Below are 26,852 nucleotides of genomic sequence, written 5' to 3' on the forward strand. Positions count from 1 at the left end.
ATGATTTTTGCTTTTAAATTAAAAAGTAGTAATAGCTAACACTTTTTTCTTTTTTTGTTGTTAATTAATCCAAATCCAGGTATCAGGGCATAGCACAATTGTAACATACAAAGGAAGCATTATTTTTATTTTATTTTTATTTATTATTTATATTGAATAGCTTTTGATAATAGCTAAAATGATATATACATATATTCTCTTTATTCTTTAGATTGATATATTTCTATTACAATTACTATACAATTAAAAATGATCTGATTTTTATTTATTTATATATAATTTATAAGTATAATAATAATAATAGCTGGTAGTAATAAGAAATTTTTTTTTTAAAGATATTCAAAGCAAACAGTGATTTAATAGTAAAGACATTTTCTTATATGGACATGATTTATATTACAATAAAGATTTATTAATAATTAAGATATTAAATGCAATCAAAAGATGATTAGATTCCATATAACTTATGTGCAGAGTATCTCTCTTTCTTTTTAACAGTTTGATGTAAGTCATGTGATTTATAACTTCCTTTCTTTTTAATGGTTTGAACGTAAGTCATATGATTTAGTAACTTCCTTTCTTTTTAATGGTTTGAATGTAAGTCATGTGATTTATAACTTCCTTTCTTTTTAATGGTTTGAACGCAAGTCATGTGATTTATAACTTCCTTTCTTTTTAACTGTTTTAAAAGTGATTGTAAGTCATGTGATATACAGGGCCGGTTGATTTTAATAATATGTATAATAATAGCTACTGTGGATAATGCGCAGTATTAGTTTAGAAAACTATATAAAAAAATTCAATTCATATCAATAAAAAGTATCTTTTATTCTCTCTTTGTTTTTACGTATACTCCGTGATCTCCAGTGGGATTAATCTTTTGACTTTGTTATAGTAAAAAGAAGACTAATCCAGATTGGGAACAAAAAAGTTATATTTTTTTTCAAACTATATATTTTGCAAAATCAAAACTTTCATTGTGTGCTCCGATTATATATGAAAAAAAAATTAATTGATATCAATAGAAAAAAATTTAAAGCAAATTAATAAAAAGCATGAAGAATACTAATATGTGCAATAAAATACACCGGCTTAGGGTAAAATTGACTTACTTCCAACTCCGCTAAAATCAAAGAAGTACATCTCTGTTTTTCAAGGTTAAATAAGTTCTCAAAGACATGATCCTTTAAGACAAAAAATGAATGGAAGATTTTGTAATATGCGTTTCTTATTTATATTAAAAATTGACGGAGGTTTAATAGTTAATAGAGAGCTGTTTAAAGTTGCCTTGTATCTATGCCCAAAAAAGGCACTTAAGTTGAAACATTTTTTTTAAATTTATTCTCCGATACATCATACATGTACCATCATGTTGTGTCAACAATATAGCTTGTGAAAATATTATGCATGAGCTTCATTCTCTAACAACTTCTTTATACTCAAATTGATCATCTAAATTCAAAATAAAATGACCAATCGTTCCAAATATAACATTAGCAATCACATCCAAGTTCATCAACAAAGATAACAAAGACAACAACAACAACAACATCAAGAACAGCAACAGCAGCAAGAGCAACAGCAGCAAGAGCAACAGCAGAATGAAGAAGAAACCATACCTCAAGAGATTAGAAGAGCCAGAAGAGCTAGATATAGCAAACTAAACCTAAATCTCTTGAGTGATGGTACTTGTATATATCTATTTCATTTTGCTTTGAGTGAAATTGAGAGAATAACAACAGCACTCAGATTGGGTCATGTGTACCATTTTTCAAGTATACAAGTCCGTAAGAACCTTGACTTTGCAATGTTACTCAATTGGTACAGCTTTCTAAAACACTTAGGTGACATGTCTATACTTTTTGGAATGAGTGAAAGCAATGTATCTGTAGTTTGCCAAGAATTTGAGAGCATTGTTATGAACCAGATTAAATGGGGACTTCAATTCAATATTAAATAATTTCGCCTGGAAAACTTGGAAAGGTTTGCAAGTGCAATCTACAATAAAGACGCAGCACTGCCAAACATTGTTGGTTTCATTGATGGTACTATGCAAGCAATATCAAGACCAAGCCAAGGTAATGAAGTTCAAAAAGCTTTTTACAATGGTTGGAAGCACATGCATGCTTTGAAGTACCAGTCTATTGTTACTTCTGATGGGATCACAAGCAGCTTGCTTGGACCATATGTTGTCTCTAGACATAATCAGTATATATATACCATGTTCAAAACAGAAGCAAGAGTGGAAAAATATTTGGATATTGTACCAGATGTTGAATTGCCATTTGCCTTGTACGGCAATCCAGCTTACATGGTTTCCAAGTGCCTGTACTCACTATTTGAAGGCGTATCTCTTAGTGATATAGTAACCATAAAAGATTGTTGACAAAGATTGTACAATATATTAATTATGTACAATAGATTTAGATAAAAAAATCAACAAGAGTATGTTGAAAGTGTGAGTGGCAGTAGAGTGGGAATTTGGGGAAGTACAGAAGTACTTTATGTATTCCAAGTATAAGTATGCCATGAAAATAGGGGAAACAAGTCCAGCAACTGTGTACATGCCATCCACAGTATTCAAAAATATGATCCACTGTACTGGTCGCAATAGATTGCCAACAAGTTCATATTTTGGTTTGGAGCCACCAACTCTTGAGGAGTATATCTCTGGATTAAGACGTGATAAATTAGATGGAGAAGATGAAGATGATATATTATTTTAAATAAATTAATACTTAAATTTTTATGCTATTATCATTATTTTCTTGTTTTTTTTAATTCCTCTTCAATATCGCACATCTTCTGAAGTATCTGCTTCAACACTCCCATGACTTCAGCATGGCGGGTGGCCTGGGACTCTGGGACTTCATTTCCCATCTCTGGATGATCCTCATCCTCGTCCTCATCCTCGTACTCATCTACGTCCTCATCCACATTCTCATCCTTCTCATCTGCGTTCTCATTCTCCTTGCCCTCCTCACCCTCCTCATCCTCAATGCTAGCTGGGCTAGCTTGACTGCCAACTGGTCGGGCCGCAGCCATAGCAGAGCTCTCTGCTGGGAACTTTTCTTGCATTTCTGCTTTGGTCTTTTTGATAAAATCTCAGTATTTTTGCCTGAGATTTGTGATCTGGCCAGGAGCTCCCAACGTGATTGCCCGTACACGGCCTTTGAGGCCAAGCTTAAAGTTCTGTCTGGCAATTTCCTTATTACAACCAGAAACCTTGAACGTCTCGTGCTGCTCTTTCTACACACTATGGGAAAAAGGTGGTCTTTTTTGAATTTGTGACTTCATTTTTGGCCTATAATAATCAAAAAATTACCAAAAATCCAAGTTGAAACAAGAAAATCTTTGTTCTTTGAAATGGCTGATAAACAGCAAATGAATTGCTTAAAATTAAATCTCAGGAGGGACAAATGTCTATTCTAATTAAAGTATCTCCTTATTTTATTCTACGGAGAGTTTGAATTAGTATTTAATTTAGTCCAGTGGCTTTCTAACTTTAATGACAGACAGCGGCTTTTGCATCCCACACATGGCATTTTTTTTTCAACAAATAATCACTTCCCTCTTTCTTAAAAATAAACTTCAATTATGTCTAACAACAATATAAACAACACTATTTATGATATTTCCACCATTCAACAAGTCTTGATCAACTTGCCTTTGGAAGAAATCAAGATGCTTCCTTTGAATTCGACAATATTAGTAAAAGCTAGTTAATGGGAAAAGTGTCTGGAGCAAATCAATGTCTTATGCTCAACAAAATGGAATAAAAAGCATAAATATTCTGGAAAAGGTTTAGTTTTTGAAGAGACTAAAAAATGTCACCGTGCTGGCCAATATATAACAAACCGCCAATTACGTCTTGCCCAGAAAGATACGAAGGCATGCTCTTGTACAGCTGCCTTAAAAATCATACAGCATCTCGACAACCCCAATGTTGTTACATTTTGCCAAACAAGGGCACATTTAAACCATGTTCCTGGAGACTGAGACGAAGTCAGAACTCTTCCTTTGCCTTCTGAAGCCATAAAGATTATTGAAGATCAGTTGAAAAGTGGCAGCAGCTGTAGAAGTACAAGAATTTCAGTTCTTAGACAGATTGATAGTTGGGGAGTTGGCATTAGAAAGCCTAATTATGAAGAAATTTACAACAGAATGAGAAAGGTTTGTCAATGAATATAACAGAGCTTTCGTATTAAATTAATATTGATATATCAAATAAATACTCATATATAAAATAGATGACTACTTTGTTATATATGTTTGCTTCTGATGAAAATGCATCTATTTCCATCTGGTTAAATGTAAAGCTAGCAGAACAAAACTATTGCATTTTTGAAATCAATCTTTCTGTTTATAATGATGGTAAAAAACAATTTGCCTTTGGATTTCAATCACCAATGCAAGTTTCAATCATGAGAATCTCGCAATCTTTTTGTCTCAATGCCACCTATTCCATTTTGTCCAGAAGCGATGAAGTATTATATACTTTGGTCACTCGCCATCCTCAAACAGGAAAGGGATTCCCTGTTGCATACATGGTGACAAACAACCAGACAGCCGTACCCATTAAACTTTGGCTTGACCACCTTTGCATCAAGAGCAGCTTCGTACCAATGAATATCACTATTGACTGTAGCATTATAGAGGTTAATGCAATCAAAGAAGCATTACATCATGCTACAATTCACTACTGTGATTTTCATGTTCTTCGTGCTTGGCAGCACAACCTTGACAGCAAGATTAAACTTAATGCCTCTTATACATCAGAACAACTTGGGAATTATAAGACTGCACTGAAGAACTACCTGAGACACATTCTCATCGAGTCTAACAAAGACGTGTTCCTAAGAGCAATTGAAGATTTTAAACTGATGGTTCAGGATCAACCTCAGTTTTTGAAATATTTTGAGAAGAAATGGACCAAGAACGAAGAATTGTTGCGAAGATGGGGGCGCCCGTACATTAGCCAACAACATCAGAGATATGTGACAAACAACTATATAGAATCATGGCACAATCAACTCAAGACAATCTACTTTGGTCGTGCATGCACCAGAAGATTGAATCGACTGATTTTTATCTTGACAAATGATGTGGAGTTCTATTTTGAACAAGAGGTTGAGCTTATTCACTTCAACAATGGTAAGATGGGTCCCATTGATAATGAGTTAGTAAGAAATTCTTTTGTTGCTTCAAAAATCCAAAATGACATGCTTCCTTACATAATTCTCAACCCTTTGGGTGAGACTGGTAACAGCATAGATGATTATAATGGTGAGTGGCAAATAAGATCTTTTGTAACAGAAGATAAGTGGTATACCGTCAATATATCAAATGACTTGATACAAAGCTGCACCTGCCCGAACTTTCTGACCCGCCAGATCCTATGCAAGCATTCACATTTGTTGAAGCATTACTGTGGGGCAAAATTCAGCTTCATCGAGCAATCACTACGGCGGGATGAATGGCAGTTGGGCCAAAAGTAGGCACATAACTGCCATTTTTTTGGTCGAAACCCAATAAAATCTCCGCCGTTTGTTGTAAGATGGTAATGTCATTCGTAGCAATTTAAAAAAGTAGCATGAAAACACTTTTTTTGTTGCTGTACAATATTTTCAATACTGTAAAAAATGTTTGTAAGTTGTAATGACCACTTTGAGTATTGAAATATATGTTTTATTGAATATCAAAGATGTCAACAATTATTAAGATTAATAATTTTTGGAATGTGTGAACGAAATGGTAACATAACTGCCATTTTTTTATTTTTTAAACTACGTTCTTTTTTTTTTTAGATATTCTTTTTATCTTGATGAATTGGCAATTTGATTTTATTTAAATCGCGTAATGGCGTATAGAGCATATAGGGAATGAAGAGAAAAGCATAAGGTGTATAGAGAATAGAAAAAAAACCAGAGTATATAAAGAAGAAAAGAAAGACAGGGCATATAGAGATTAAAAAAAACATAAGAAATAGAGAAAATTAAAAAAAGAATATAAGATACAAGGATGATATAAAAAATATAAAAGATATAAGGATATAGAGCATATAGAAAAATAAGATAAAAATAAAAAGGATTACAGAATGGAAAGATTGCCTTTAGTAATGTGCATGTTGTTGTTAAAGATATAATAGGGCGCGATTACATAAAACTGGTTTCCATTCGGTGGGTATTGGACCAGACCAACTTGATGACAAATGTCATTTACACTTATAACTGCATAAGTCGGTTGCATTTGGTGGCCTAGTGTACGGGTGCTTTGTGACCGTTGTTTGACGATAGGTACTGATGAGTCATGACCAGCCGCGTCATGTTTCTTCATGACCTCCACGAAAGCAAGAAAGTGTGGGAAGCCATAGAAATCTACATGCTGAAAGTAGAACTGTACTGTACTGACGAGCCAGCTGTGAACAATTACATTACGGTTGCTAAAATAAATAAATAAATAGAATGTAAGCAACTTTTGATTGTATATCGAAAAATATTATACTTACTTTCTATAGGGGCAAGTAAACATCACGTAATGGTTGCCACGGCTGGTCTCGTTTTTCTTTCTTCGGTACATGCATGAGGAATATACAGTCGAGTCCATCCACAGACGTGCAGCTACAACAACAACAGAGTCACCAAACTCGTGGCCAGTCAAGCCTGTTGTTCTCCGGTAGTATTTCAATAAAGCTTCCTTCACACTAGGGCCGCCTACACCTTCCACCAAATCATCGTTCAAATTAACAAACTGATGAAACGGCTCCCACAACTGCGCACCACTAGGATCATTAGGAAGGTCCATGTAGCTCTCTCTTCCATATGGCTTTGGCCGAATGAGGTTGATTTCATCACAGATGCTGATTGCCGTGCTGGTATAATTGTGAATCGCAAATCGCTTGACAAGAAAACTGGCGTTTCGGCCACCCTTTGATTTGGACTTTATCAATTTCGAGAAGACGCCAATTACTCTCTCCATTGAGCGAGTGGAGTAGCATCGCAGGAGGCCTTGCTGCTTGATGATATAGGGTATATGGACCAGGTAATGTTGCACTGGTTGGAAAACACTACGAGACAGGGTATTATTCTGGACTTGTTGATATAAAAACGAGTGCCAGTGCTTGAAGTATCTATTATTAATATTTAAAAAATGGTAACAATCAGCTATTTGTAATGATAATATATGAGACGTATAATAACTTACAACTCCATCTCATCAAGCAATTCTGATGTCAACGTCCATTGCAAGGCAAGCGCGCAACCTTTCACGAGAGATAATAGAGCTGTTTTGACAGCCCTATTTGGTAAATAAGGCACGACCAAAGTGGGGACAAGGTATAAGAGAAAGTCAAGCCAGTCCACTGCGCGAGTACCATTGATCTTGGCAAATACGTTGTCGAAACTGCCTTGAAATGAGGTGGGTATATATTTTCGTGAGCTGGTAATACAGTTTCCGATTGTTACAAGGTCTGCTCTTGGTATATGAAAAGGGTATTCGGTGGTATTGAGGGTATTGTCTGGATGGGTATAATAAAATTTGGTTTCCTTTGTGAGGGTGACGGTAATCAGGTCATACACAAGCTTTCCAATCCCTCTTGCAATTAAATGAAGTTCATCTAATGCAAAAAATGATGATCCAGAGAAGGTTGAGAGTTGGGTATATATGCTCGGCTGGTATATGTTCTTCGACTATTACAAGCAGTTATTTAGTATGAAAAAAAGATGGCTAATTGAACATTTGTATACTTACAGGGTTGCCTACTTTGAAGTCTTGCAAAGGTCTTAACCGGGCGGAAATGTCATCAAAGTACATGCCATGCCGTCTGTTAGTAGGGAATTTGCCTTTGGTCTCACAAAAACGGCAACCAAATAAACTTGTATGGGAACCAATGTGGGCCATATCAGCTACAGCTGGAATATCGCCAGAAGCAAGCAGAAGATAGACCTTGGATCTGCAAAACTCCACTCCATTGTGCTTGACAACCAAGCCATGTGCCTCAAGATCTCGCAATTCATTGATGATGGGTATAAGAAAGGAGTCCAAATGAGTTGGCTTCTTGGGGCCAGGCAAGATTGCCAGTTGCAAAAGGTATTTGTTGGTATATCTAAGTATTTTATCAGTAATTTTTTTTTTAAAAAAATGTAATAATAATAATAAATAGTAATAAATTAATTAATTACCTGATGGATGGGTCTAGGTTGAATATTATGCAATGGATGATGGTATATGAGTTTTTGCCTTTTTTTTGATTGACAAACCCATCGGTATAAAGCCCAATGGCAATATCATTGGGATTGGAGAACAGGCCCTGCTGCACCAACTGCTTGTAATTGTCACCATCAAAAATGTCGGTTAGCTGACCAGCTACAGATTCCCGGTTTGCTCTGTAACAGAGGAGTTCTCTTGTGGCTGGATCTGCCAACATTTGAGAAAGCATATCCCCAACTGACATAAGTTTCATACTGGCGGCTGGTGTCTGACTTTGATCGGGATCAGTCTTGTATCGCGGTTTGCCGCAGTCAACACAAGATTCCTGGTCGTCATTAATGCCATACAATCGACAACCACTAGAGCAGACATCATACTCATGGCCCTCGACACTTGACTTTGACTTGAGCAAAGCATCAACAGTTTCGCCATGACTGATCTTAGCCCCAGGTTCTAAAAAAAACGATATCACTACATGTTAGTGATCTGGAATTAAAGTACAAGGTAACAGAAAATATAATATTTTACCCATCATTATATCGTCATGGTCTTGGATGACAGTGTTTATAAATTGAACAATGTCTCTATATGCTGCTCTAGCAATTCTATGCTGTAGCATCAATTGAGACAGATGAATACTCATCAACTCGGCCTTGGTAAAAGTATTTGTACTGATTCGGCTGCTGTCGTAAATGTGAGCTTCACCCTCACTGTCCTCAAAATTACATGCGCACTTATATGAAATAGTATTATCAAGCTCCATAGACTCCATAGTATATTCTGTAATACATTATTTAGTAATTGGAAAATAAATAATACAATTACAGCTCTTTTCATTACCTGAATTGCTAACAGATTCATCTTCATTACTAGTATCATTTTTGTCATGGTACATGTCAACATCATCCAGAATAGACTGGTCAATTTCAGTCATTGTTGCTGAATCTCCTCTGTGAATTCTCTTGTGGTTTTGCAGCTTCTGGTAGTTATCAAAAAACAAGACACATTGATCACATTGGTATTGCTGTGTAGATATTCTATCTCTCTGCTGGCTGGCATTGGAAGAAGACATATTGGTTGGGTTGGTACGTATGTAATATATAAAATAAAGCTGCGAAGAGGATTTTGGTGCTATTTATTAAATGTAAAAGACATCTTTATATACTCTTTATTTTTTAACCAAAATGCTTGCGGCTCTTTTTCTTTTTCTCTCTCATAATGATGATATAGCAATGATTACAGTAATGTCAATGCTAGGTGAAACACCTGTCAGTAAATAATTCCTGTGGTTGGAAAGATTCTTCTTCATTAATAATTATGATGTAAGTTAAAATACTTCTTGGTTGACAAGGGGGTACCATTAAAAGAGCACCGGTGAAACAGACACGTACTCTTTACTTGTGAGCAATTAGATATTCTTTGGGCTTTATAAAGAGGTATATGTATATTTAGGATAATTAATGACCAAATAATTTATGTTTTTTTTTTAAATAAATTATCAATTACTCTCTAATACCAAAGGCAAAGAAAAACAACCTTCTAATAATTAACAGTTAAAAAAAAGTAGTACTGTCTAAACACATTGGTAGAAAAGACATATTTATATTATCTGTGTTGTACTAATAATATTTTTGAGATAGTGAATATATATTTAGCTAATAGCATTATTTTCTTGTTTATGTATAAAACTTAAAGAAATAGATATAGATAATGAGGGCTATAGTCTGATACTCTTTTACTGACATCATCAAGATAAGCACTACTGATCGAAAGGGGTGTTAATTGAAAGTGCCGATGTGAGTTAAAGCACACCTTTTTCAAAAATGTACGGTTTCAGTCAAAAATGCCCCTTGGTAAATAATAGTAATGACAGTTAAAATTATTTTTACCTTTGATGACAGCATCAATCAAAAGTTTTAGTCGATAATGATAATAAGTATGATATGAACTTGAGTATCATAACATTTACTTTAATGTTGATAAAAAGGGGCTAATTAACTATATGATGTTCAGATGTTATATAGCTACTGTAGAGTATATTTAAAGTTATAATTTTAACTGGTACAGGGTTTTGTCATCGAGAACTTTAACCAAATTTCATGCTATATCTGCAATATGTATAGAGTTATATTATTATATCATATACTTTAAAACGTTTAATATGTAGACGGTGCAAAGTATGAACATTTATACATATAATATTGATTTAAAGTCTAATTCATTTTATCTTTATATTTCTTACAGTTTTGTTGTGTCGACACAAAAAGACTGTATCATGTTCACATGAGCTACTGCAGACAGGTGCAGACAGGTGCATACAAGTGCATAAGCATCCCTTCTTTTATATGTTTTGTTTGTACATCTGTCTGTATCTTTTTCATATAAATAGCTATCAATTGCTTGTAATAAATTGTTGCCTTTCTCAAACTCAAATCGCTCTTATTCTACTTGTCTATCACCTTTTCTTTTCAACTCACTGCTTATAGCTAAAAAAAAATTTAAACATGTCCGATATTAACACAACTCTCCTCAACTCAATTCAAAAGATTGAGGTTGATCTTGCTGAAATCAAGCAAGCATTGCGCGAGCTTCAAAGGCAATTCAGCAATCAATTTGCGCCAGCAGTCAGTGCGGAAGATCTAACTACAATGCAACAAAGCATTATTGAGCAGAGTTGTAAGTCATATATATTCTGTGCTTAGATGTTTATTTACTTTATTAATATTGTCATACATTTTTTGTAGCTCTTGAGCGCATTGCCGAGTCTGTGAAAAGAGCCCAGCTCACAGAGTACCCTGATCAGCTTGGTAAGCGAGTAATCAATACTGGCGGCGAGTTCAAAGGAAAAAACGAAGCGCAAAAATACAATCTGTTGCTTCAGATTCTTCACGAGCAGGACTGGAAGGCGCGCTGCAAAGAAGTTCCACAAGGGCAGCCTTTGCCCCCATTAGTCCCTCTTTCAGACCATGATTTGACAGTAAAAAGACTGCATCTCAAAACATTAGGCCGTACGGTAAAGCATGATATCATTGACAAAGACTATCCTGCGGCCTCAAAAGAATGGAAGAATATCCCAGAGAAAAACAGGGAATACTACATGATGCATTTGGAGAGGTTGGCGAAGAATGGTGGATTGCACATCCACCAATGTAAAAGAATGTGGTGTGCAAGAAGCCTTCTTCGGGAAAGCTTCAAGAGCGACAACCAGACGCACAAGAGAAGAATGGCAGAGAAGAACAAAGTAAGTTTATCAATTAACAAATCTATATATTGTAAACTTTAATTAACATCGTTTCCTTTTATTATGCTATAGACACAGCGAGACATAAATGATTCTTCGCTTTCTTCTCCTGATATGTCAGAAACTGGTGATGTTGAGTCGCCCATAATGGCAGATGTGCTGTAAGTTACCATTGTTGCTTTTTCTCATGCGCTGTTAATACAAAACTAATATAAACTTCTTACTCTTTTATGTAGGTCTCCTCCACCCACAGCAAGTGTCGAGCCTGCTCGCAAGAGAAGCCAAAGATCGTAGTTTGGCTGCTGTGATTGGCCGAGTTTGATTTTTTTAGTCTTTCTTTAGTGCATTTTTTTTCTTATCTCGTCATTTTTCTTTTTATGTTTTTTATTCCTTTTTTCTTTCATATAAAAAATTTATTGACCTCTTTCATATGATTGCTAATGTTGTGATTACAAGAATTTGAAGCTAATGTACAGCATCTACAATTCCGCTACATTCAAATATAAAAGGAAATAATATATAGCCTTTTTTTTGGGAAAAAAATTAATAGTAATATTTTTGTACTGATATATTATACTTGGGAGTCGTTCTATTATATGTAAGTATATTGAGTAGAATAAACACGTTAAGCTTTCTAACAAGATGCTCATTCCGGTTGTATGAATCAGATTCAAATTAGCTTCATGTTACATGACTTGAATCTTTGCTCAAGTTTTTCTTCTTCTACGATAACGACTTTCTATAGTACTTATGTTTTATTGCTTTTCTTATATATAGATCTTAAATATTAATACATTCTTTAATATATATATATATTCTTAGAGTAAATGCTTATTTTACTGAACAAGTAAGCATATTATATAAAGGTAAGCATTATAATAATATTATATCTATTTATTTATTTTAAGTTTTTTCTCTAATATTAGTATATTTGTAGAAATCGGTAAAAAATAATAAGTGCTATCTAAGATATATTAGAATACCCAAAGTATATGAAATACAATTTGAATAGTAGTGTTTTACTGCATACGTTTTGCAGTAGCTAAACAAAACCATTTTTTATTGCGAGTGGCCGATGGAATTGTTTTTTCATTATTACTATTATTATTATCATTTTCATTTAATAAAACATGCATTGAAATAAAGATTCAATTCAATTAAACCCGATTCAATATTGTATAATAAAAAACAGACCATTCTGTTAAAGCTGCAAAGGAAAAACAAGAGGTTGTGCTAGAATTGAAAGCAATAGAACAAAAGAAAGAATGTAATAGAGGAAAGGAAGGACGCTTGATTTTTTTTTGAAAAATGGTAACAGTGTCTGTTTTGGCTTTTTACATAATAAATAACTGCCATTTTTTACTATGTAAAAAATGGTAACAGTGCCTGTTTTGGCCTTATACAGAGTCATAACTGCCATTTTTTATTAAGTAAAAAATGGCAGTTATGTTACCAAAGTGGTAACATGTTACCATTTTCTCCGCCGTAGTGAATGGGAGATAGCAGGAGTGGTATTGAACTGACAAGACACTGTAAATGCAAACGAGAACAAAGTTAAGGAAGAAGTAGAGGAGGAATTAGAGAGTGGAGGTACTGCTGAAGATAGAGGTGTATACGTCTTTGACAAAATTGCAGCTTATTCTGCAACGATGCATCCCGGCTTTGAAGATCTTCAAACTTTGAAGACAATTCCTGGCTTAGATCAAACAAAGACAGATCTTATAAAAAGAGCACTCGCAGATGCTGTGAGGTTGATGGATGAATATAGAAGTGAGAACCCTTCATATTTTAGAAACATGAATACTCAGAAATAATAATAAAAATAATAAATATATATCATTAAAAGATTTTAAAAGTACAAGAAAAAATATTTCTGATTGATATAAACAAATACAATTCTAATTGAATTTACCAAAAGTAAAACCTGTCACTACCTCAACAGATTTTCAAAATTCAAACTCTCTGTAGGATAAAATAAGGAGATACTAATTAAACATCTCACATTTTTAGTAAATATATATTGGAATTGAGAAATATTGGATGTCAGAAATAAAAAAAAGAAAATATCTAAACTTTTTGCTGCTTGGATAAAATTTGTTAAGACAATTTGAAAAAAGAAAAGTTTATTACAAAAAAAACAAATTATATATCACTTAAGGCACCAAGTGTCAATTTTGGACTACGTTTAAGGCTAGGCCAAATGATGTAATGGCTACCATTGACATTTGATGGCACCAAGCCAACCAACTCTACAATGTCACTGGCATGAATCACTATAGTCTTTGGCTTTACTACAGATGTAATAGGCAATCCATTTTTCAAATGCACACTACATATAGTTATGAGAGCTAGTGGCCATCTCTTTGAGTTGTGTACATGTTGGAAGAATATAACCACCTTTCCAAAGGAATTCTTATATCCTGGACGGTAAGAGCAGGATCTTCTGGAGTTCATGTCCACTTGTAGCTGCACATGAATATGACATGCCTCTGTTGTAGAACTTTGGTTGAATGCAGTGTCAATAACACAACCATTAAGATAGGCCTTGTGGCTTGTCTTTATGGAAGGCTCAAGCATACTACATTCTTCTCCCTTCAAATCATAAAACGTTTTAAGAAGCAATAAAAGATGAGATCTATCTTCAAAGCTATCGAAAATTGTTAAATTCTTCAAAGGCCCCCAGAACTCAATCTCACACTCAGCATTGGCAGGATCACCTCCTTCTGTAACAGGCCACCCATTGGTATATGCACTGTAAACTAGAAGGTTAGCTGGTGAAGTTTTTGTGTTTTCAATGGTTGTCAGTTCCACTACACACCGGGATTGCGCCAGTCTGATCGTGATGTTTCCAGCATTGGCACTGACTTGGGAGTTACTCTTGATAGACCTGGAGTACTCACCAATGGCTCTTTTCACGGATCATGTGCTATATGCTCTTGGTGGGCCAAATAGATCAATCATCTGAGGATAATGCTGAATAATGTGCTGGTTAATTGTGAACACGCCAATGTCAATATCTGCTGTAGAAAGAAGACTCTCTAGAAATAAGTTCCATTCTACAAGATTACTAAGAAAAAAGGTAAAAGTAAATTACTATGAAAAATGAAATAAAATATGGCATTAAACATATCTTCTTATTGAGGTTTGATCCTCTGCTGATAACTCCCAGCTCATGAGTAAATTGCATGTTTGAATAAGGCCAAGTAATGCATTTCGGGCAACCAAGTCTTGGACACGCTCTGCAACCAACGTGGGGACAACAAAGAGTAAAAAGTCTGTCCAATCCACAGCTCTAAAGAAACCGGCATTCTTTGTCACGTCTCTCCAGGCACCATGCAATGATGTAGGGATTGTGCATTTTGCGGCTACCATTGCAGCACCAATCTCCCTTTGAGTGGCAAGAGAAAGACATAGAGGATGCTTGATTCCATATTTCCGCGTACAAGTCCCCATACCTGTTTACTGATGCTGTGGCCCAGACCATGCATCTCGTCTAACGTGAAAAAAAACGGGCCAGAGAATGTTTCCATTGAGCCCCTTTCTGTCTTCACTGCTTGCCAGATTGTAGTTTCTGAAACTCTCCAGTGAGTGCGTCTGGGTTCCAGGCAACATGCGGAAGTACTGGCCATGTTTAGGAGTTTGGCCCACTACATGACAAATACGACAGCCATTCTTACTCGTGTGGCCAACATGGCATGCCAGCTTTGCCAGAGCCGGAATATTGCCAGTGGCCATGAGAACATGTACCTTTGCCCTGATCATTGTCGTCAGTGTTTTTACTTCCATGCCTTCTGTCTGGAGCAAACAGAGATCTTTCAGCATTGGCTCAAGAAAAGACCAGATGTCACTGGGACCAGTGCAACCAGGAAGCATTGCTATTTGGAGCATCCTGTTTTTCTCATAATGGATCGTTGAATTCAAGTTCAAGACAGTTGCATGAACAATGGTTACTGATCCAGGTACATTGTGTGGGTTGAACCCATCCATAGACAACGAAATCGCAATATTGTTTTCACCAGAAAACAGATGCTTCATGGATTGGTATACATGACCATCAATAACATCTGCTTTCTGCCCGTCTTGAATAGATTGGTGGTTATAACGATAGAGCTCTTCAGTCTTGGTCTTATTGTCAGCCAAGCACAAAGGAAGCTGCATGATTGATCTCACAGGAACTCTGGTGTCACTTTTGTTAGTTTGACCATTTTTGTATCTTGCTTCACCACATTTTACACATGCGATATCATTCTTGTTGTTGAATTGCATACAACCCCTTATGCAAATAGTGTATCTGTCTGCTTTGATACCCAAGAAGTGCTCAAGAAGCTTGTTTCCAAAGTGTAGACTGTATGCTAAGTACGTAATATTGCTAGAATAATCAAGGATTTGGTTGAAGTGCTCTACAATCTTTTTGTGGGCTCAACAAGAAATTCCGAGCTCCTGCATCAACTGCATGAACGCAAGATTCCTTTTATTATTGTCTGTTGTGGTGGTTGAAGTTGAAGAAGTTTTTAAGAGGAAGAATTGAAGATTTGTGAGAACTTGTGTAGGTTTTCTTTATTGAGAAAAGATTTTGTATCAAAGTTTGACGAGGTTTCTACACTGAACTACTACTGCTATTCATATTATTTTGGATTGGGAAAATTATATGACTGGTGTCAGATAATCAATTCTATCTGAGCCTTAATCAGAGCAACGTGATCTTGGGATAATTAATGTATGATTAATTATATAAATGTGTGTAGTCCCAATGAAGTATTAACATCGAAAGTAAATGTGTTTATGAGTTATAATTATGCTTATAATAATCCACTGATGTATCCCATATTATGGTGATATCATCATATGAAATATAATCACTATCATGCATGCTAAATCTGTGTGTTAAATAATAAAATAATTGGTAGACACCTTTGACTGGAATAGCTGAGGCCTTATATTATTTCCTTCAGACTTATTCTCAATTACAGCAGTAGTCAATACTCATTTATAACATTGTTGCTGGGAACAGGAAGAGGCTGGCTAAAATCAAAAAATAGCGAGGGATGTGATATCTTCAATTTCTTCCATGAAATTCTTGTATTCTTTGCCAACATCGTAGTATAATAAGATAAAGAATAATAACTATGACTATTATGATATATATATTTATGTATCTTATTATGGGCTCATCATCTTCAGTTCTGTTAATGATATCCATATTTTCATTACTGCTCATATTAGTGTTTTCTCTATTTGTTTATCAAATAATATAACTGATTAACATATTGCCTATCTTCTTGTGTTTTTGCTTTTCATAAGCTTACCCAAAGACCAAGTTAGGAACCATTGCTGATGTAGACTAGCTTTGATCAGGAAAAGAAACCGCTTGAGAAACTTTGACATTTACAAGCAAGTGTGCACTATTTGCAATACACCTTTCTAGGCAGCTTTTATATGTTCAACTGTTATTAAAAATCGACTTGCAAATTCAGCATTGGTGACAAGGGGCTTTTGTGATTTTAGACATGTTTAAAGTAGGTAAAAAAAACTTTATTATATAAGTAAGAATAGAATTAGTTACTTTCTGAATGTATAGCTTTATATTTAATTATATCAAGACAATGCTGTTATATCTATTTTGAATATATACTCGGGATCTTAAAGAAGTATCTGTATGTCATCAGTGAAGTTACTAGATCAATAATTCTTCATAAGGAAAGCAATAGATTTGTACAAATAATTTGAAACTAATAATTTAAAGCTAAAAATTTGAAACTAATAATAGTTTCTGATAATTTTTTTTTCTCTTTCTTTCTTTTTCTATAACAAATAAGTAACTAATTTTTTTTTACAATTATGAACAGTACAGAAAATACAGTTATGCAGTTGCTTCAAGGAATACAAGCTGCACTTATTTCTTTAAAGAGAGGTCAAAAAGCATTGCTAGATCATCAAGAAGCATTAGAAAAAAACAAGATACAATGCAGCTTCAAATGACAAATCTTTACAATGTATTTAAAGATTGTGAATTCCCAAACAGAACTATTGCAGCATCTAGCAATGTAAGCAAATACCATAATAATTAAAGTCCTATTAATTAATATCAAATATAATAGACTCCTACTGGCATCATTCCAAGACCAGTGTCAAACATTAATAATATTATTACAAAACATATATATGATAATAAAACATGATCTTGGGATTGAGCTAACCAAGAAAATCAAAAAGATTGTTAACACATGTACCAAGATTATATGTGATTAATTAGCAGCTCTTCCATCTGTTCAGGATTTTGGAACAAGCCCCAGCTGGTCATTGCTTCCTCAAGAAGATAAAAACAGGCTGTGTATCAATCATTCCATCATACTCAGAGACAATGGAATCGATTTTACCAGATGCCACAGAAACTGGGCATCAATTTCAAGGGTTAGCCAGCTCTGGAGAGGGCGTAAGAAGCGAGAATACTCTGGTAAGTTTATATCTGGTAGGTACAATAAATTGTGTAATTAATGTGAGAATATGTAATAATCTGAAGGAATTTTAGCCAGTAAGATTCATAAATAAAATATTATTTCTATTATAACAACCAATAAAAACATTTTTAAATTATGATCTTCTATGAAATAACACTTTTTTGCCCAATTAAAACAGTGAATGAATCAGAATATATATATGAGAACCAATTGAGAGAATGCTTTTGTTTAAATGACCAATACTATCAATGTGCATACTGCAATAAAGTTTATATTATCCAATTAAAAGTAGCAGTATAACGAAAGTATTTTATGAGTGATAATACAAAGATTCTTTTTTCTATCTATATCAATAAGAAAGCTCTTTTTTATTTTCTTTCTACCAATAGAACGAGAAGAATAATACATAAATTTAAATATCGGGATATGAATAAAACCTAACATCTATCAGTCAACGGAGATCTAATTATATTTCCAAAAATAGGGATGATCTTTTTGCTGGTTTTACCAAAACTGCCACCCAAAAGACCATCTAAAATACCACCTAAAAGACCACCAAAAAGACCACTTTTTTTCCCGTAGTGACATTTAACTAAATATATGTATGTAATTAGAAAACTGAAAGGAAACTAAATATAAATTTGACTGTACCTTGTCAAGGATCTTTTGGACAGCCTTCTCTACCTCTGGCCTGTTTCTATTTGCACCTGAGATCCCAGCAACAGTTCTCTCCTCAAAGGCATTCTTGTAGATGTCTACAAGTTTCAACATTTTGCGATGGCAAGTGTTGTAAGATAGCTCTGTCTCACTAGATGTCACGTCGTTGACCCTTTTAATAATGTCCTGCCATGCCTTCTTGTGTGCATCTTTCTTCAAAGAAAGGGGAAAAGGTGTGCGTATTCCTGTAACAACACCAACTCTTTGGTATCGTTCCAGGAACCATGTGCCTTCTTCGGCTTCATCTCTTCCTCAAATCCAGAAAGTTTATACTGCTTGATTCGCAGTTTCTTGTTGCTGTTCTCAGCGTTCTTAGAGGTTCTTTTTGGAGGCATTGTTGTATTAGAATATATATATGCAAGAAGAGTGAAAAAATATTAGAATTCTGAAATAACTGGGCTTTATATAGCTTAATGATTATGCTTGCAAAATATCATCAATATTTCTTATTCAAACAAGAAAAATCAAGATATTCGACTTACTAAAAACAGATGTTTCAGATGGTTTTGCATAAATTAATTCAAAAAAGAAAAAAAGGGGGGCTTGCATCAGATGAAAGGATACACCTCAAATTTAAACAGCTCTCTAATAGCTTCTCCATGCTTCTTCCTAACTAATATCATACGATCTTTAATGCTTAGATAAAACTTCACACAAGTACTTGCTGTGATTTCTGCCCACTTCTCCAACAAAGCAACCTCCAGTTCTTTTAGTGTGGTAGGCTGAGGTCTTCTATCTCTAACCTTGTTATCAAGGTAGCCCCACATATTCTCAATTGGATTGAGATCTGGACTTTTTGCAGGTCATGGTAAGATAGCCACATCATTTCTTTTTTTCCACTGTTCCGCCAACTTGCTCTTATGTGGCTTGACATTGTCTTCTTGGAGAAGGTAGGTGGTGGTGTCCTTATCAGGAAGGGCAGCAAGAAATGGGAGATAGTTGTCCCTCAGTGCCTGAATATACATTTCTTTTATCATGTAGTCATCTAATATAACTAGTGGGCCAACACCTCCTGCCCAAATACATCCCCAAACTGATACTGAACCACCCAACCCTTGCACTGCTGGTACCAAACTGTCATTGTCATACTTCTCATGAGGTTAGCGCCAAACATATTGCTGTCCACCTTTCTGAAAAAGGGTGAATCTGGACTCATCACTCCAGATTACTGATGTCCATTCATCATTCCAATTTTTTCACTCCCTAACCCATTGCAAGCATGCCTTCTTATGTGCTTCATCTAGGTAAGGCTTGGCTACAGCAATACAAGAGCGAAGGACCATATTGTGCAGATATTTGCATACTGTTGCTTGACTGCTTGAGATGTCATGCATCTTTTTAACACTGCGCGTGATGGTAGCTAATGTGTCACGTCTATTTTTTTGTGGTGAACTTCAAATAATGAATTGCCCATGGTTATAGCTTCTTAGAAACCCCAGGATGCTCCTTCTCAGCGCACATCTTCTTTGTCTTGTATTTTTTAATTATATAATAAACAGTTGATTGGGTTATGCCTTCTGCATCTGAAATCTCATAGAAGCTACGTCCTTCTTTATATCTTCCAATAATCATTTCTTTTTCAAAATCTGTTGTCTTATAATATTAGTTGGTAGTTTTAGCTTTATTGTTCTTTGGCATTGTGATTTGTTTTATTAGAGAGATTATAGAATTAAAATAAAAGGAAAATAGAAGATGGTCTTCTTGCATAGAAAGAAGTCATGATAGAGTTGAAAGTAAGTCAATTTCACCGTAAGCCAGGTGTATTTAAAGAATGTCTACACTGTTTATTAAAAACAATATGAGAAAACATGCAATGTCAATATATTGTTATCAGAAAAGTATATAATTCTAAGTTTGCAATATGGTTTTGAGCATTGTCTTTATCTATTATCTTCTATATTCAAATCCTCCAATATAAAATCTAATTAAGCTGCTATCATTAAGAGAAGAAAAAGGAATGGACCATAAAAGGTTTTCCAATTTACATCAAGAATATGATTGTGGAGAAATGTTATATAGAAGAGTCCACGACCCAAACCGAAGCATTCAGGGTATTTGATGTCTCATGGGCATTGATTAACAACATCAGCACCAAGTTCTAGAAGGATGCTACTGTCGAGCCTAAGAAGCAAAACAGCTTGCACGTGGAAAGTCTTAAGATAACTGATGAGCATTTGAAGTTCATTCAAGACCTCTTGGACAAATGCTGCACCTTGATGCTTGGTCAAATGAGAGAGGAACTGTTTAGAAAATATCCAGAGCTTCAAGATCAAAACTTAAGCATTAGTGGCTTACATAAGCACATTATTAACAACATTGGGTTCACACTGAAGAGAACCAAGCCAGTCGAGGAAAAAAGAAACGACTCAAAGACTATTGAGCTGAGAAAAGTATGTGTAGACAGTATGCACACAAATGGTTTATTATATAAAACCAATTGTATTTTTGTAAACAAAGCAGGATTTAATGCAAACCTGATCAGAGAACAAGGGTGGTCCAAGAAAGACAAGGCCAGCATTGTGAAGACGAAGTTAAAAAAGGTACTAAACATCTCAATTTTTGCTGGTATATCTTACCAGGGTTTTGAGAGTGTATGGGCAAAGTTGACACCTGATGACATAACATGACCAATTTTTGTTGAATTTGTAAGGACGATTATGGATTCGCTCAATCACAGTAATGCTGCCTCCCACAACTTCATTATAGATAATGCCTCAATCCATAGATATCACCTTGTTACTGAATTGTTAGTTAATTCACAACACCATCTACACTTTCTCCTCCCATACTCTCCTTTCCTAAACCCAATTGAAGAGTGCTTCTTCAAACTCAAAACACTGGTCAAGAGAAAGTCCAGGTTGGTCTGTAGTCAATTCTTAGAGTATATTGCTGAGTGCTCATGCTATATTGCTATGGAAAACTGCTAGAGCTGGGTTGATCATAGCATTAGCTTTTTCCTCCAATGTACAAATAGCCAAGAAATAAATCGATTTTTTTATATATAGTTGGAGCACAAAATGAAGGTTTTGATTTTGAAAAATATATAGTTTGAAAAAAAAATATAACTTTTGGAGTGGAAATCCTGTATCTGTCAAGTCTCGACCTGGTATTTCTCTTCTAACATTTTTAACTAAGTTGCAGAATCAATACTACTGGAAATCATCAAGTTTGTGAATAGTTTTTAGATAGGAATCAAGATTCTTTTTATTACATGTATTTCATAACTATTTATACAAAATGATAATTGATTTCTGACTAAAAGAATAGCTACAATAATATGTCTTACATGCTTGTTGTCCAGTAATATCTTTTATGAGTATATTCACTACCTTAAACATCTAAAACATATATGAAAGACCAATTGGCAAAGTCAAAATCTTTTATCCTAAAAAGTCAACCATTACTGATTGCTTGTAAGTTCTGATTTTGGTTACCAATATCAACTCTGATATCAGAGTTTAACATTGTAGATATCATATTATTAAAACAGAATGGAGTTAGTCTGTCACGTGATATACATCTTCCTAACTCATCACATTATCTGTTCACTAACTTATTATTTCTTACAAAAATAGAATTCAAAAATATAAATTAATCATAGTAATATTCCAATTTATTTATATATAAATTTATTTATAAGTTATTTAAACAAGCTCAACACTATTGTTAGTCAGAATTTCTTAAACTACTCAGTACTCACGCTCCTGCAGATGTGACTCTAATACATACATAAGAACAACACACCGAGATTGTTCATTGAATAGTGCAGTACCATATGTACAAGCTCAAATATATTTTTGCCCAAGTTGTGAATTAACAGAACACAGGTGATCAACTCATCGCAGCTGCCCTAATAATGCAATTAACATAAGTAAGAGTATTAGCACAAATAACAAAGAGAGAATAAAAGAGGAGACTTCTTCCTGCGTTGTTCAGAGTGTATCTGAACAGACAGTAATTAGCGCACGCACTTGCTCAAGCTGTGGCTCAAATACACATTTCAGAATAAGTCACTATGATTGTCCTTTTAATCCCAAGAGAGTCATTAAAATGAATGGAAATATCTCTACTACTTTACAGTATAGAATTGCTCACATGGTCTTTGTTGTGAATGAGTATTGATTACTGCTGAATCTGAGAGTAAGACTGAAGGATAAAATAATATCCTCAGCTATTCCAGTCAAACGGATCTCCCTTTATGATATTATCTAATACACAGATCATCATACACATAATTGATTATTTTTTATTATCACCATGACATGGGATATACAAATACATATACATTATATATATGGCATCATTATATTTCATCTACATATTTCTTTTATTATACAAATACTTAATTGAGAGACTACAACTACAACTATCTAATATTATGAAACATTACCCAAGTATCTGGGTCGGAATACTAAAATATTACCAATAGCATAAATGCTCTTCTTTACCAAAACTCTTGGACTGATCTGACTGGAGAAGTGTCATATCAATTGGTCTTTCCGGATCTTTCCAGAAGAACAATACTCCTGGAATATGACTCATCGTGATAAAGATTACTTAAGCACACACTGAATTACAAATTAGAAAAACATATAAATATCAGTAGATAGTTCCATGTAGAAAGACAATCGAATTTTATCATTCTTTACTTTTCTTTTGAAATAAACAACCTACACAAGTTCTCACAAATTCTTTCGTCTATATTATATTTTGCTTTATTTTCTCCCCACAACAGTCTTATTTACCTCTGAAAGTATTATTGGGCCAAACATGTGTTTAAGTGAGGGTGACCAATATTGTAGACATGTTTTCCCACCAATGAAACGTACATGTTTTTATTGTAATACCCGTATGTGGATTGATGAACGCCTACAAACAAGTAGCTAAACAAACTCAAGGTTTGGATTATTCTGTTCTAATAGAAAAATTACTGTTCTATTATCTATTGCATCACCACAAGCATTATAGGATTGTGTAACAAACCATAATCAATCCAACCAGCAAGCTGAAAAGTTTTATACCAACATTAGAGCTTTCAATAATGCTTTTGCATTTGCTTTGATCAAGGCAAATGTTGATGAAAATTTAGCCAGTAGAAGAAATGATGTTTTCACATTCTGTGTAAATGGTACAATGTACCATAATATTGGCTCACTTCGTTCTCAAGATCCTACTACTGCAGGATTTTCACAGATTTCTTTTTGGAATACAAACAAACAACTAGCAAGGCGTTCAACCTTATTTTCTGGATTGAATCCTTCAACAATCAAAACCATTCAAAATTCAATCAATTTGTGCAATCCTTATGCACACACTCTTAAGTCTGATGTGGTGATCCAGACACTCGGATGTTGGATTTATCACATATAAGAACATATTCATATTGGAATAGTGTAGTAGCTATCATCTTGTCAGTATAAAATATATATAAACGATTAAGTAATCAGCCCAATAATTATTACAGTTAGTACTGTAGATAATATCTTAAAGATTGTTAAGATAATTATATCATACTGCCGGGTAAACTGTGTCAGATCGATATGGAGCTAATTTAGTAGGAAGTCCTAAAGCTCTAGTATAAAAGAGAAAAGAATAGCTAAGAGCTAAAGAAGTACGATTTATGACTTGATGTCATAATTGTAACACCGACACTAGTTAAGCAGTAAATACACTCTAATAGCCAAATATAGTAAAGGAAGAAAGCCTTAAGAAACTAAGACGTAATGACAAGAGCAGATTGTGTTTTCTTATAAAAAGGGACACTTTTTATTTATGAATAAAAAAAACTGATATACAGTCTCAAAGTATTTCTATATGTCTCTATTATCAAATATTTTATTTTTCTATTGTTTCGTACCTGAAATACCACATCTGAAGCTAAGCAATTCCGTGATCAGCCTATTGGAACACTCCAAGTAATTGTTAGAGCAGCAAGAGAAATAGGGCGCTGTTATGATATCCAAAGCTCTCCAGAAGTTGCTGCAATAGTAATTGAAGAAAGTGCTGACAGAGCTACATTACTACATGATATTGCTATCAATGACCACACTACAAGATATCGCTCCATTAGCTCAATGAACCCAACATACATTGCTTTTCATTATGTTCTTATGTTTCCATTTGGTGATGATAGATGGCATATGAATCTTAAATGTATATCTCCCAATCCATTACTTCGCACAATTCATTGCCAATCAGTTAAAGTCTCACTTCTTGATCACTGTTGTTACCTGATGATGGTTTGCAATGGTACTTATTTGCATCATTATGGAAGGTTGTTTCAGCAGTACTTAGTAGACAATTACAGACCCATATCAGTACTGAATAAAATTTTAAGATTCCGCCAAATCAAGGCATCAACTTCTTTAACATTCTTACACTAGTTTGTCTATATTCACTTAACACCCCATGTTTGAAAACATATATATACTAAGATATAGATCTTAAGAAATTAAAAAGTAAATTTATTAAAAAAATTAATAATGTGTTGACCCTCCACAAGCCTTCTTCATCTCATGTAAGCAATTAGGCATTGACATGCAATGTGTCTTGCAAATGTCAGCCAGAATATTCTTCCATTCTATATGAATAGCCCTCTCCAACTTATTAAGATTTTTTGGAGAGAGGACTCTGGCCTTCACTTTTCTGGTAAGATATGCCCATAAATTCTCTATGGGGCTGAGATCTGGACTGTTCGGCAGCCATACCATCACTGGGAAGTTCTGACGCTTCTTCCACTCTTCTGCAAGCTTAGACTTATGACAAGGAGCATTATCTTCTTGGTAGATAAACTCCCCATCATTTTTCTCACTAAGAGATTCCATAAATGGAAGAAGCTTCCTTTTCATTAAGTCCATATATGCATACTGGTCAAGCATGTTCTTTATGGTTTTCAATGGGCCAACTCCTCCTGCCCATACACAGCCCCAAACCATAATGGAGCCTCCACCACACTGCAGTCTTGGTCTAATGAACTCTTCTCTGTATTTTTCTTAAGGATACCGCCATACTCTAGTATTGCCATCTCTGCTGAAAAGCAAAAACCTTGACTCATCGCTTCAGATGACGCGATCCCATCTCTGATTAGTCTCTCTGGCATGATTAGCAAATGCCAACCGCTTCTTTTTGTGTGCTTTTGATAGCAGTGGCTTGTATACAACTTTACAAGAAGACAATCCAGATCTACAAATAGTTCGATGAATGGTAGACTTGGAGATGAGATGCCCTAGGGTGTCAGACATAAAGGTGGTAAGACCCCCAATTGTTGTCTCACAATTCGTCTTCATCTCATTAATCAAGTGACGCTCATCTCGCTCATCCATTATCTTCAAAGTTCCTTTTCGCTTATCAGGAAATGCGGTTCCAGTATCTCTCCATCTATTGATTGTGGAATACACCGTTGCTAGAGATATACCATTCTTCTCAGAAATTTTAGCAGCAGTGCCATTTACTATAGCACCACCAATTATCAGTCCTCTTTAATAATCTGAAAGCTGCTTTCGTTTGGGAAGAGTTTCCTTTTTGTTTTGGTGAGACATGGTGAGATTCGAATGAGGAAAAGCTTTGAATAAATAAATAAAAAGTAGTGTAATGGTGATGCCTTGATTTGGCAGAATCTTAAAATTTTATTCAGTACTGATATGGGTCTGTATGTGCGAATTCAAACAAGTCGTCTTTTATATCTCAGACTTCACCAAAATAACCTTCAGGCAGAGCTTTATAAAGGCTTTTTAGATAATACAGAAGATCCTCAACAAATTGGAAAATCCATAATCCTTCCCTCTTCTTTCACTGGCGGCCCACATTATATGAAGCAAATGTTACAAGATGGACTAGCTTTGATTAGAACTCGTGGAGTACCAACTCTTTTCATAACATTCACTTGCAATCAAAGGTGGCCCAAAATTGTTAGAGAGCTCAATGGCCAGAAAGCTCAGGATCGTCCAGATCTTTGTGTTGGAGTGTTTAACATGAAATTAAAAGAACTTATAAAGCATATAACTGACAGTAAGTGCTTTGGTGCAGTATTATCATATATTATTACAATTGAATTTCAAAAGAGAGGCCTGTCTCATGCACATATGTTATTTATTCTCGAAGAGGAAGAGCATCCACAAACACCTCAGGAGTTTGATAACTTTGTTTGTGCTGAGATGCCAGACCCTCACGTCAATTCTCAACTATATAAAACAGTTTTAAGTTCAATGATTCATGGTCCATGTGGAGAT

At 34.7% G+C, this 26,852-nt stretch overlaps 14 protein-coding genes across 14 annotated transcripts; 8 read left to right on the top strand and 6 right to left on the bottom strand.

The window, feature by feature from the left end:
• Nucleotides 1-1,070: 1,070 nt before the first annotated feature.
• PHYBLDRAFT_64905 (hypothetical protein) lies at nt 1,071-1,960 on the top strand (the record flags this gene model as incomplete). Its single annotated transcript, XM_018441366.1, has 2 exons — nt 1,071-1,097; nt 1,562-1,960. 2 exons carry the CDS (start codon nt 1,071-1,073, stop codon nt 1,958-1,960), a joined length of 426 nt encoding a protein of 141 aa, XP_018291991.1.
• A 24-nt stretch (nt 1,961-1,984) lies between these two features.
• PHYBLDRAFT_158836 (hypothetical protein) lies at nt 1,985-2,726 on the top strand (the record flags this gene model as incomplete). The annotated part of the gene is made up of 2 exons (XM_018433865.1): nt 1,985-2,365; nt 2,475-2,726. Coding segments are annotated over 2 exons (633 nt in total), but the record flags the coding sequence as incomplete, so codon positions are not given.
• A 34-nt stretch (nt 2,727-2,760) lies between these two features.
• On the bottom strand, nt 2,761-3,078 carry PHYBLDRAFT_168374 (hypothetical protein; the record flags this gene model as incomplete). The annotated part of the gene is made up of 1 exon (XM_018435853.1): nt 2,761-3,078. One exon carries the CDS (start codon nt 3,076-3,078, stop codon nt 2,761-2,763), a length of 318 nt encoding a protein of 105 aa, XP_018291993.1.
• Nucleotides 3,079-3,827: 749 nt separating this feature from the next.
• Nucleotides 3,828-5,498, top strand: PHYBLDRAFT_168375 (hypothetical protein; the record flags this gene model as incomplete). The annotated part of the gene is made up of 3 exons (XM_018435854.1): nt 3,828-4,005; nt 4,034-4,173; nt 4,251-5,498. 3 exons carry the CDS (start codon nt 3,828-3,830, stop codon nt 5,496-5,498), a joined length of 1,566 nt encoding a protein of 521 aa, XP_018291994.1.
• Nucleotides 5,499-6,090: 592 nt separating this feature from the next.
• PHYBLDRAFT_168376 (C2H2-type zinc finger transcription factor) lies at nt 6,091-9,280 on the bottom strand (the record flags this gene model as incomplete). Its single annotated transcript, XM_018435855.1, has 7 exons — nt 6,091-6,442; nt 6,509-7,129; nt 7,204-7,688; nt 7,750-7,822; nt 8,181-8,661; nt 8,737-8,988; nt 9,049-9,280. 7 exons carry the CDS (start codon nt 9,278-9,280, stop codon nt 6,091-6,093), a joined length of 2,496 nt encoding a protein of 831 aa, XP_018291995.1.
• Nucleotides 9,281-10,712: 1,432 nt separating this feature from the next.
• On the top strand, nt 10,713-12,754 carry PHYBLDRAFT_64909 (hypothetical protein; the record flags this gene model as incomplete). Its single annotated transcript, XM_018441367.1, has 7 exons — nt 10,713-10,884; nt 10,953-11,449; nt 11,522-11,610; nt 11,686-11,739; nt 12,272-12,315; nt 12,387-12,392; nt 12,642-12,754. 7 exons carry the CDS (start codon nt 10,713-10,715, stop codon nt 12,752-12,754), a joined length of 975 nt encoding a protein of 324 aa, XP_018291996.1.
• A 132-nt stretch (nt 12,755-12,886) lies between these two features.
• On the top strand, nt 12,887-13,263 carry PHYBLDRAFT_145422 (hypothetical protein; the record flags this gene model as incomplete). The annotated part of the gene is made up of 2 exons (XM_018431435.1): nt 12,887-12,892; nt 12,997-13,263. 2 exons carry the CDS (start codon nt 12,887-12,889, stop codon nt 13,261-13,263), a joined length of 273 nt encoding a protein of 90 aa, XP_018291997.1.
• A 328-nt stretch (nt 13,264-13,591) lies between these two features.
• Nucleotides 13,592-15,078, bottom strand: PHYBLDRAFT_168378 (hypothetical protein; the record flags this gene model as incomplete). Its single annotated transcript, XM_018435856.1, has 3 exons — nt 13,592-14,326; nt 14,576-14,869; nt 14,905-15,078. The coding sequence occupies 3 exons, from the start codon at nt 15,076-15,078 to the stop codon at nt 13,592-13,594; spliced, it is 1,203 nt and encodes a 400-aa protein (XP_018291998.1).
• Nucleotides 15,079-17,412: 2,334 nt separating this feature from the next.
• PHYBLDRAFT_145424 (hypothetical protein) lies at nt 17,413-17,978 on the top strand (the record flags this gene model as incomplete). The annotated part of the gene is made up of 3 exons (XM_018431436.1): nt 17,413-17,493; nt 17,703-17,903; nt 17,970-17,978. The coding sequence occupies 3 exons, from the start codon at nt 17,413-17,415 to the stop codon at nt 17,976-17,978; spliced, it is 291 nt and encodes a 96-aa protein (XP_018291999.1).
• A 473-nt stretch (nt 17,979-18,451) lies between these two features.
• Nucleotides 18,452-18,959, bottom strand: PHYBLDRAFT_168379 (hypothetical protein; the record flags this gene model as incomplete). Its single annotated transcript, XM_018435857.1, has 3 exons — nt 18,452-18,499; nt 18,559-18,777; nt 18,822-18,959. The coding sequence occupies 3 exons, from the start codon at nt 18,957-18,959 to the stop codon at nt 18,452-18,454; spliced, it is 405 nt and encodes a 134-aa protein (XP_018292000.1).
• Nucleotides 18,960-19,172: 213 nt separating this feature from the next.
• Nucleotides 19,173-19,427, bottom strand: PHYBLDRAFT_20471 (hypothetical protein; the record flags this gene model as incomplete). The annotated part of the gene is made up of 1 exon (XM_018439736.1): nt 19,173-19,427. A coding segment is annotated over one exon (255 nt), but the record flags the coding sequence as incomplete, so codon positions are not given.
• A 915-nt stretch (nt 19,428-20,342) lies between these two features.
• On the top strand, nt 20,343-21,251 carry PHYBLDRAFT_64913 (Homeodomain-like DNA binding domain-containing transcription factor; the record flags this gene model as incomplete). Its single annotated transcript, XM_018441368.1, has 2 exons — nt 20,343-20,357; nt 20,727-21,251. 2 exons carry the CDS (start codon nt 20,343-20,345, stop codon nt 21,249-21,251), a joined length of 540 nt encoding a protein of 179 aa, XP_018292002.1.
• A 753-nt stretch (nt 21,252-22,004) lies between these two features.
• On the bottom strand, nt 22,005-23,166 carry PHYBLDRAFT_64914 (hypothetical protein; the record flags this gene model as incomplete). Its single annotated transcript, XM_018441369.1, has 4 exons — nt 22,005-22,069; nt 22,369-22,474; nt 22,703-22,770; nt 23,073-23,166. 4 exons carry the CDS (start codon nt 23,164-23,166, stop codon nt 22,005-22,007), a joined length of 333 nt encoding a protein of 110 aa, XP_018292003.1.
• Nucleotides 23,167-23,394: 228 nt separating this feature from the next.
• Nucleotides 23,395-23,994, top strand: PHYBLDRAFT_64915 (hypothetical protein; the record flags this gene model as incomplete). The annotated part of the gene is made up of 2 exons (XM_018441370.1): nt 23,395-23,449; nt 23,630-23,994. The coding sequence occupies 2 exons, from the start codon at nt 23,395-23,397 to the stop codon at nt 23,992-23,994; spliced, it is 420 nt and encodes a 139-aa protein (XP_018292004.1).
• Nucleotides 23,995-26,852: the final 2,858 nt, after the last annotated feature.

This window comes from Phycomyces blakesleeanus (genome assembly GCF_001638985.1).
Source record: "Phycomyces blakesleeanus NRRL 1555(-) unplaced genomic scaffold PHYBLscaffold_10, whole genome shotgun sequence".
Lineage (NCBI taxonomy): Eukaryota > Fungi > Mucoromycota > Mucoromycetes > Mucorales > Phycomycetaceae > Phycomyces > Phycomyces blakesleeanus.